This window comes from Myotis nattereri, assembly GCF_964212035.1.
Source record: "Myotis nattereri genome assembly, chromosome: 17".
Taxonomy (NCBI): Eukaryota; Metazoa; Chordata; class Mammalia; order Chiroptera; family Vespertilionidae; genus Myotis; species Myotis nattereri.
In genome coordinates this window covers 18,761,506-18,770,553 of record NC_138092.1, presented here as the reverse complement: position 1 = coordinate 18,770,553, position 9,048 = coordinate 18,761,506, and the positions used below count along the sequence as shown (strand labels likewise).

The following is a 9,048-nucleotide window of genomic DNA, read 5'->3' as shown; positions in this document are numbered from 1 at the left end:
GAAGGCAGCCTCTGACAATTCATCCTGGGTTTGAATTTGGACTGTATGACTGGCCCAATAATTTCTCTGTGTCTCAGTTTCCCCTTCTGTAAAATGGGTATACGGGTACTTCATAGTATTGTTATTATGATTTTTTTTTTTAAAAAGGTACTAAGTGAGTAAATGACCTAGAATTTCCTGGCAGAAAATAAGCACTCAATAAATACTGGGTGTTTTATCAAAACCTGACATTTTAGTGAGGAAGGCACTGAGGCCTTTGAAGTTCCCACAGCCAGCTGGCAATGCCAGAACTAAACAGCCACACCTCAAGTCAATCTATGAAGCACTTCTCAGAGTGTCTCAAGCTGCCTGCTCATCTCTTCTTTGTACAGATTTTCTAAAACTATTTACAAGGGGGGGCCGGGGGAAAATGAATGTGGTTCATTCCCTCTTGCAAAGACTTTTTGGGAGGGGAAAAGCAGTATTCCCAAGTGCTTGCTGGAAATGAAAAAAAACTTTGAATCATGCCACACAAAGCAGTTAATGTAATAACTGCCTTCACCCTGGCTTTAGCAGACTTGTGCAAGTAGAAATTTTTGTTCTTTTTGTTCCCTGGATTTGGGAGCACACAGATTCAGGGCAACGGGAACCGCATGCGGTGATCCTTGAAGTGTCTTCAGGATGAATATAATATTCAGTCACAGCCCGCCTCACTTCCTCCTCCCGCCTCACCTCCCTCAGCTCCCTGCATCCCCCACAGCTGGTGCTGGGGACCGCCAATGGCTCAGAGCGAGCGAGCGAGCGAGCAAGGGTGGGGGCGGCCACTCGCTGCCTTAGCCAAGGGGACAGAGCAGGCGGCGGGTGGAGACAAGGCAACGAGCTCGGGAGCGCTCAGCTGAGAGCACAGTTTTCCTCCAAGGTCAAGTCAGACCTCACGTGGAGACCAGAGGAGTCAAGCACAGCTGCCCAACCAGCGGCGCCCACTGGCGCCTCCGAGATGTGCCCGGACCGCCGGTGAGTCCCGTCCCTCCTCCCCACTCCGCCCGGTGTCTATCCAACAGGTTGGCCAGGACGCCGCTCCCGGGGCCGTGGGAACACCTCCCGGCTCACCTGGACACGTCGCTCGGCTTCTCCCTGCGCCGGGCGCTGTTCCCATGACGCTCCCCACGCCGGTCTAGTCCCTGCTCCATAAATGAGAGCTCGGCTGTGCGCCCGGGAGCGCGCCCCGGAGACCGGCTCGCCGGCAAACTTGTAGGGACCGAAATGGCTGGACCGAGGGGCCAAAGCGCCCCAGCACCCGGCTGGAGCTGGCCATGGGGACCCCTCGTTCTGTGTGACTCCCTGAGACTTCCATGAAAAGCCATCATTAATTATCCTTATTTCTCAACCAGGAGGTCAACCCCCGAGAGAGCCGGGAGAGGAAAATAGAGCGTGAGTGACGATCAGAGTAGAATGAGAGTGAGCGGGGGCCAAGGAGGCGGCGCCCTCGCCCAGAGCCCCTGCCCCACAGGCCCTCCGCCCCCCGCCCCCCATCCCGTCCCCCCAGGGAGCACTCCCGGGGGAGGCCCGTGAAGCCGCCGCCGGAAGAGAAATGGGAAGGGGCTCGGGCCGGGTTGCCACTGCGTCTGCTTTCTGAACTTTCCGTTTGGGTGCCCTCCGTGCAGGAGTGAGTCTTGCCAGCCCCTCGCTGGCATCCCGCCCGCCAGGAGTCATCGGGTCTCCTCCTCCTGGACTCTCAACCTCCCTACGCCCCTCCCAACCTGCGGCCCCCACAAATAACCAGGCTTTCCATCCCTGCACCCCGTGGGCTCGGGATCTCCATTACAAAGTCGGGGAGGGGGTGCCTAAGTCTGGGGAGGGCCATCGAGACAGGCAGTGCGCCCTGCGGGCACGACCCTCCCCTCCTCGCCTCCGCGCTCTGCACGTGGATTTGCTGCCACCGCGCACTCGCAGCTCCCTCAGCAGCGAGGGGTGGAGAGAACAGGGGTGCGCGGGTGGCAGGCAACCCCCTCCTCGGCATCCCGGGAAATCCCAGCCGCCACCAGGGGCCGTGCCACCGCCCCAACTTGGTGGCGCCCCCGGGCAGCGGCCGCCGGGATGGAGCTGCCTCCCCGGGGCCGGGCGCCGCGGGACTCGCCGCTGGACAGGGTCTCCCTGTCCTCGCTGGAGTCCAGCGTCTTCTGCAGCGAGGGCGAAGGGGAGCCCCTGGCGCTCGGGGACAGCTTCACGGTCAACGTGGGCGGCAGCCGCTTCGTGCTCTCGCAGCAGGCGCTGTCCTGCTTCCCGCACACGCGCCTGGGCAAGCTGGCCGTGGTGGTGGCCTCGTACCGACGCCCCGGGGCCCTGGCCGCCGCGCCCAGCCCCCTGGAGCTCTGCGACGACGCCAACCCGGTGGACAACGAGTACTTCTTCGACCGGAGCTCGCAAGCCTTCCGCTACGTCCTGCACTACTACCGCACGGGCCGCCTGCACGTCATGGAGCAGCTGTGCGCGCTCTCCTTCCTGCAGGAGATCCAGTACTGGGGCATCGACGAGCTCAGCATCGACTCCTGCTGCAGGGACAGGTACCGAGAGGCGCGCGGTGGCTGGGCGGGGAGGCGGGAGCATTGGAGGGAGGGCGCCAGAGGTGAAGAGTTGAGGGTTTGCACAAGCCTCCTATATGTGGCCAGTTCTGGGGGGAGGAGGGGGAGGTGGAAAGGGTCAAAGCTTACTTTGGGTTGGAACTTGTTGCACCTTCTTTCTTAAATGAACATATGCCCATGCATTTACAGGGCGAGGGAGGCCAGGCCGGCAATAAATGTTTGGTGATTGAATAAAGGAGTCACACAAGCTATGCTGCAGAAGAGGCATATATAGGGGTGTGGGTCTCAGTGTGAAGCATGATCGTTTAGCAAACCCAGGACACTCGTTTAAAAACTTGGAACTCTGTTTTAAATACACAAATAGAAAGTTGATTCCTTGACTTTTACGATCACTTTGCAGTTCTCTTTCTGTTGCTGTCATTTCTTCACAAATACCTTTCCGTCACACACAAACACACAAAGTTCCATGTGGCAAACTTCAGTTCTTGTTGCCAGAAAATGAGTAAAAATGCACTGAAGTAGCTTTGCTCTCTATAAATGCTTTTGTATGAACTTCTACCACAAATTTGCCATTTTAAAAAGAATAAGCCTAAATGATAAAGATAGAATACTGTGGGCAAAAGGCAGCCTGGGTACGATATGAGTGGACATGTTCTGCATTTAACTAAAATAAGAAGCATAACCTCACCACCAAGTGTAATTCTCTTTTTTACTTAAGCATTTTTTAAAAGTTGACTAATCACGAAGTTGTCCTTCTCTAAAAGATACTTCAGAAGGAAAGAGCTGAGTGAAACCTTAGACTTTAAGAAGGACACAGAAGACCAGGAAAGTCAACATGAGAGTGAACAAGACTTCTCCCAAGGACCCTGTCCCACCGTCCGCCAGAAGCTCTGGGACATCCTGGAGAAACCTGGGTCTTCCACAGCTTCCCGCATCTTTGGGGTCATCTCCATCGTCTTCGTGGTGGTGTCCGTCGTCAACATGGCCCTGATGTCGGCTGAGTTAAGCTGGCTGGACCTGCAGGTGCTGGAGATCCTGGAATACTTTTGCATTAGCTGGTTCACTGGGGAGTTTGCCCTGCGCTTCCTGTGCGTGCGGGACAGGTGCTGCTTCCTCCGAAAGGTGCCAAACATCATAGACCTGCTGGCCATCTTGCCCTTCTACATCACTCTTCTGGTAGAGAGCCTGAGTGGGAGTGAGACCACGCAGGATCTGGAAAATGTGGGGCGCATCGTCCAGGTTCTGAGGCTGCTCAGGGCCCTGCGCATGCTAAAGCTGGGCAGGCATTCCACAGGTATTCAGATTTCATTGATGTCTTTCAATTTGTTATTATTTTTAAGCAGGAGGGGTGTGGCCCACTTTCCAAGGGAAGCAACTCTGCATTGATACTCAAAACACCGACTCCCGCCCTAGCTGCTTTGGCTCAGTGGATAGAGTGTCGGCCTGCGGACTGAAGTGTCCCGGGTTCGATTCTGGTCAAGGGCATATGCCCGGGTTGCAGGCTCGATCCCCACTGTGGGGTGTGCAGGGGGCAGCCAATCAATGATTCTCTCTCATCATTGATGTTTCTATTTCCCTCTCTCTCTCCCTTCCTCTCTGAAATCAATAAAAATATTGATCAACTCCCATATTCCACCCAACCATGATCTCCAAAAAGTTATTGGGAAGCAAAACCTTGAAGTTGTTATCACAGGTACAAAGGAAACCATGCCTCTCACACTCTCTCTCCCCAAGGCACTGGAGAAATAATTTGACCACTTGTTCACCTCAATTTGGTTTAACCCTGTGCCCAGAAAATATAAAACAAAAACAGAAATCTAAAGATACTCTGCCTCTAGAAGGTGCCAAATTAAATATGCATAAACAGCACAATAAAATATATGCCTAAGTTATATATGATATTTAGGGACATAAGCCAATTTCTCTTCTGTGTCCACGAAAGTGCTTGCCACACATGTTCTTTGGCAGAAGAGAGAGCCTGCCCTGCTGAGGCTTCTCTGGCTACACAGGGAGAGAGATGGCCAGGCACTGGTGGCCTTCTGCTACGTTTTGAAGAAACAATGGAAATACTTGTTTGGGGAGAAAGCAGAAGACACGAATTCATCTGGTATCTGAGAATTTTCTTGACTGGGATGCATGAGAGAGATGGGAACAAGAACTCCTTAGCTTTTTGTGTACCATAAAGCCTAGCTCAGTGATGGCGAACCTTTTGAGCTCGGCGTGTCAGCATTTTGAAAAACCCTAACTTAACTCTGGTGCCATGTCACATATAGAAATTTTTTGATCTTTGCAACCATAGTAAAACAAAGACTTATATTTTTGATATTTATTGTATATATTTAAATGCCATTTAACAAAGAAAAATCAACCAAAAAAATGAGTTCGCGTGTCATAGGTTCGTCATCACTGGCCTAGATAATTGAACAAACATTCTCCCTAGAAAAATCTCCACACAACTGTACTTAAAAATGATAGCCAATGTCAGGGGAAATCACACAAATTCATTACAGATGACCCTTCCCTGTCTGAGGGCAGTGATTCTCAGAGGGCAGCCCTGGGGCTGTTGGATACTCTGGACTACATGGGTTATCTTCTGTTAGACTTTCCTGAAAAGAGGAATCCCTTGAAATCTTCTTAAGAAGCTAATTCTTAGCCCCAGTCTGTAGAGAGTCAGATTCTAGTATTTGGGGTTGTGTCCAGGAAGATAGATTTTAACAAGCTCACAAGTAATTTTGATGTAGATGGTTCTTGGACTTGAAGCAAAACCTTGACATTGTTATCACAGGAGTAGAATAAGAAACAACTGGAGTAGAACGCCATATTGATATCATACATACTAATGCAATACATGTGAATACAAATAATTGAACTAGAGAGTCCTTTACCACCTTATTTCTCTAGAAATGTGCCTGGCCGATCACCTAAAAGATGTTAATGATAATTGTCTCTCCACATGGAGAGAAATTAACCTCAGGTATTTTTTTTTCACATCTCTAAAGTAATTGGGACTTATCCTAATATAATCTTGGTAGTGTGTTTTCCTAGCTAGTCTCACACACCAAGGATTTGATAATGGGGTTACCGACAACTTTTTCAAGTACTACCCTTTGTTTTCTGACACACATAATAGGATGCTTGCTTCTAGTATTTATAAACTCTTCACAGGATTCAATTTAAAAACACCCAGTATAGAGTACATTTTTTTCCCAAAAGAAAGAAAAAAGAAAATAATAGTAATTTCCACAATGTCACCTCTTCAAAGGTTTTTTTTTTTTTTCAGTTCTAAAGAAATACAAAGTATTAATGGAATCTTCATTTATTAAAAAGATATGGACACTTGAACAAATATTGGACAATTTTAACCTAAGCATAACATTTAGCAGAATATAGACATAGATGACATATTCCCCCATGTAATAACTATAAGGACAAATTGAAAGGTATTATGCAATAAGTTAGAGCAATGGTGGGCCAGAGATGCCAGATTTAAAACCTGGCTCTGCAGCCTTGTACTAGAGATGCTATCGGTCTATGCCTCAGTCTTCTTGTCTGTAAAAAAGAATAATAAATACAACCTCTAGCTCCTATATTTTAAGAATAATCTGAGTTAATAGATGTAACATGAAGAAGTTCAGACCACTTTATGTTTCTTTACAAAATTGTTTAGGGGGTTTCATCTTGAAATGAAAACAGTCTCTCCAAACACTATATGCTTTTCCTCATATGCTGTCAATTTATTTCAGAAATGCAACTCAATACAGACACATCAAGGCCAGTTTTCTAAAATGTATTCTGAAGATATTCTAAAAAGTTTTCTTTTTAAGTTAAGCCTCAAAATTAATATTCACTGATCTGCAAAAGTAGCTGGTAAATAATTCAAGAGTATCTTAACATTTTAAGAACAAAATTCAAAATGATGAGAGCATCAGTAGTATTTTAATGCATCTCAAGTAGTCTCTAGTGAGTGAATAAAAATTTTTAAATGATTCTAAGAGGAATCGCCTTGGACTTCAGAGACAATATCATTGTGGCATCAGGTTGATATGGCTTCAAAATGTGGGTACACATTTAGCAGTATCTCTCTAGTGTTGGGGCAGATACCTTATTCAAATAACAGTCCCATTACAGTCACTTCTTACTCTCCCTAAGGCTTAATCTCTTTAGATATGGGAATGGCCTCTCTTTGGTCTGTCTCCCAGGGGCCCAATGATTCCTCGGAACAGCAATGAGGAATTCACCAATGAGAGAATTTCCTAATGGCTCCAGTCCTCCATACCTTTTTGCAGTGGAGGAATGTTCTATATTCAGGTCTACTTCCTTTCAAGAATGCAGAAATTCTATGTACTCAAAGGAAGTATTTTCCTAGAGCTTTCGTGTTAAGGACTAGAATCTCAATGGATGTCATGGGAGTTCAGGAACCCCTCCTGGAAGACCTCTAAGATTATCCTCTGAATGTACATTTGATGTTCTGGCCTCAGCTGTCACTGATGCCTAACTTGCTTCACTTCATTCTCCTGGTGTATGTCCTTCGTTGGCTTTCAGATAATGATACGCTCATTGTGTTCAACTTTAGTGGGAGGGTGAGAAAAGTAGACAGCATACAATTGGCATTAGAAAAGTGTGTCAAAGTCAGGCACTAGTCTGACCTAGTGAGCACTCCACACCCAACACTGCAAAGACCTCCCATTGTACAGACTCACGTACACATTCCAATCATATACCTCTCCATGCTTTTTCATTCCATTCCTCACCTTTTCTGTATACATAGTAGATGTTTAACAAGTACACAAGTAAGTGAATGGGTCTAATTATATTTCTTTTTATCCTTCTCAATCCAGCCCCATCAACTAGACTATGAGCTTCCTGAAGACAAGGATTATGATTTGTCATCCATATACCCCAGAACATTGCCCAGTGCTGGAGACATAGTAGATATGAAATGCATGTTTGTGGGTAGATAGCAGGGAAGGGAGAGAAGGGTGGGAGGAGGGAGGAGGAGAGGAGGGGTGCCAGTGACTGACAGCAAATGTTCTATTACAGGATTACGCTCACTTGGAATGACAATCACCCAGTGTTATGAAGAAGTCGGCCTACTGCTCCTATTTCTGTCTGTGGGAATTTCTATCTTCTCCACTGTGGAATATTTTGCTGAGCAAAGCATTCCTGACACAACCTTCACAAGTGTCCCTTGTGCGTGGTGGTGGGCCACAACGTCCATGACTACGGTGGGCTATGGGGACATTCGGCCAGACACCACCACAGGCAAAATCGTGGCCTTCATGTGTATATTATCGGGAATCCTCGTCTTGGCTTTGCCTATTGCTATTATTAACGACCGCTTCTCTGCTTGCTATTTTACCTTAAAGCTCAAGGAAGCAGCTGCTAGACAGCGCGAGGCTCTGAAGAAGCTTACCAAGAATATAGCCACTGACTCATATGTCAGCGTGAACTTGAGGGATGTCTATGCCCGGAGCATCATGGAGATGCTTCGACTAAAAGGCAGAGAAAGAGCAAGTACTAGGAGCAGTGGAGGAGATGATTTCTGGTTTTGAGTTCACTTTCAGTTTATTTACAAAAGCTTGTGTAAAACTAACTCGATCTATAAAGCCTTGATGTGATTGTCTGTGTACTGCTGCCCAGTCTCTTTTGAGTTCTTGTGTTCATTTTTGCTGATACGTTGCTTGGTTTGCTAGAATAGTTCGTATCTCCCCAACAACGGTTTTTTGATACACTCGAGTCTCAAAAATGACCATCTAACACAACCCAATACAACTAGACCGATATAACACGTGAGAATTGGCAAATGTAAAATATTGCAATACATATAAGAGTTAAAGTTTTATGCATCACTAATTTTAAAAGTTTTTTGCACTACTGATTTTTTAAAAAAAATGAATGTTAAACTGCCAAGCCCAGAGAAAAGATAAGTGAACATTTAAGAGTACAGTAAACAATTTTGTTATTTAAAGATATTCCCCAAGTAAATAAATCACTCCTTTCTTCATCCATTAAAGCTGTTGAATACAACAATTACCTTTACAAGAGAAAAATCCTGATTTGTTAGTCATTTCTTCCCTCTGGTGCAAACCCTGGTCACAAATGGGCTGAGCTCTGTATTCCACCATTGTTACATAGATGGAACTCCCAACTGCTTAGACTTCAGTAGAAGAATGCTATACAGTGGCTTCAAGAATCACACTTCTTCATCCCCACACTGAGGGCTATATGTTGAGTGTAAAGCAGATATCTCTTAGTATTCCACGGAAATTAGATGGACTTTAAACATATATTTATTGATGTCGTGTTCAAGTTATGTCTTTAAAATCATAAACATGTAAAAATGAAGTAGTGAACATTTTAAATTTATATACTGAAATCATTAATTAGTCTTATTTTATAAAATGAGAATCATACGTTGAATGATATCACTGGATCAACTTGAAGATCTTTTATTTGTTAAAAAACATTATGGATAACTTTCTGACTA

At 46.2% G+C, this 9,048-nt stretch overlaps 1 protein-coding gene across 2 annotated transcripts; it reads left to right on the top strand.

Moving 5' to 3' along the window:
* The first annotated feature begins 809 nt into the window (after nucleotides 1-809).
* On the top strand, nucleotides 810-8,188 carry KCNV1 (potassium voltage-gated channel modifier subfamily V member 1). Of its 2 annotated transcripts, XM_081111313.1 has the most exons (5): nucleotides 810-2,543; nucleotides 3,326-3,855; nucleotides 4,504-4,668; nucleotides 7,602-7,786; nucleotides 7,928-8,188. In XM_081111313.1, exons 1-5 carry the CDS (start codon nucleotides 2,077-2,079, stop codon nucleotides 8,111-8,113), a joined length of 1,533 nt encoding a protein of 510 aa, XP_080967439.1. In that variant the 5' UTR covers nucleotides 810-2,076; the 3' UTR covers nucleotides 8,114-8,188. The 2 variants fall into 2 exon arrangements, with proteins under 2 accessions (XP_080967439.1, XP_080967440.1); XM_081111314.1 differs by lacking the exon at nucleotides 4,504-4,668 and having other exon boundaries at nucleotides 810-993; nucleotides 1,371-2,543; nucleotides 7,602-8,188.
* The last annotated feature ends 860 nt before the right edge of the window (nucleotides 8,189-9,048 follow it).

Bases quoted from the DNA above. Each gene is read 5' to 3' on its own strand.
- KCNV1 (XM_081111313.1), top strand. From the start codon at position 2,077: ATGGAGCTGCCTCCCCGGGGCCGGGCGCCGCGGGACTCGCCGCTGGAC. The intron at 2,544-3,325 runs GTACCGAGAGGC...CTTCTCTAAAAG, and splicing joins GACTCCTGCTGCAGGGACAG to ATACTTCAGAAGGAAAGAGC. The intron at 4,669-7,601 runs GTATCTGAGAAT...GTTCTATTACAG, and splicing joins AGAAGACACGAATTCATCTG to GATTACGCTCACTTGGAATG.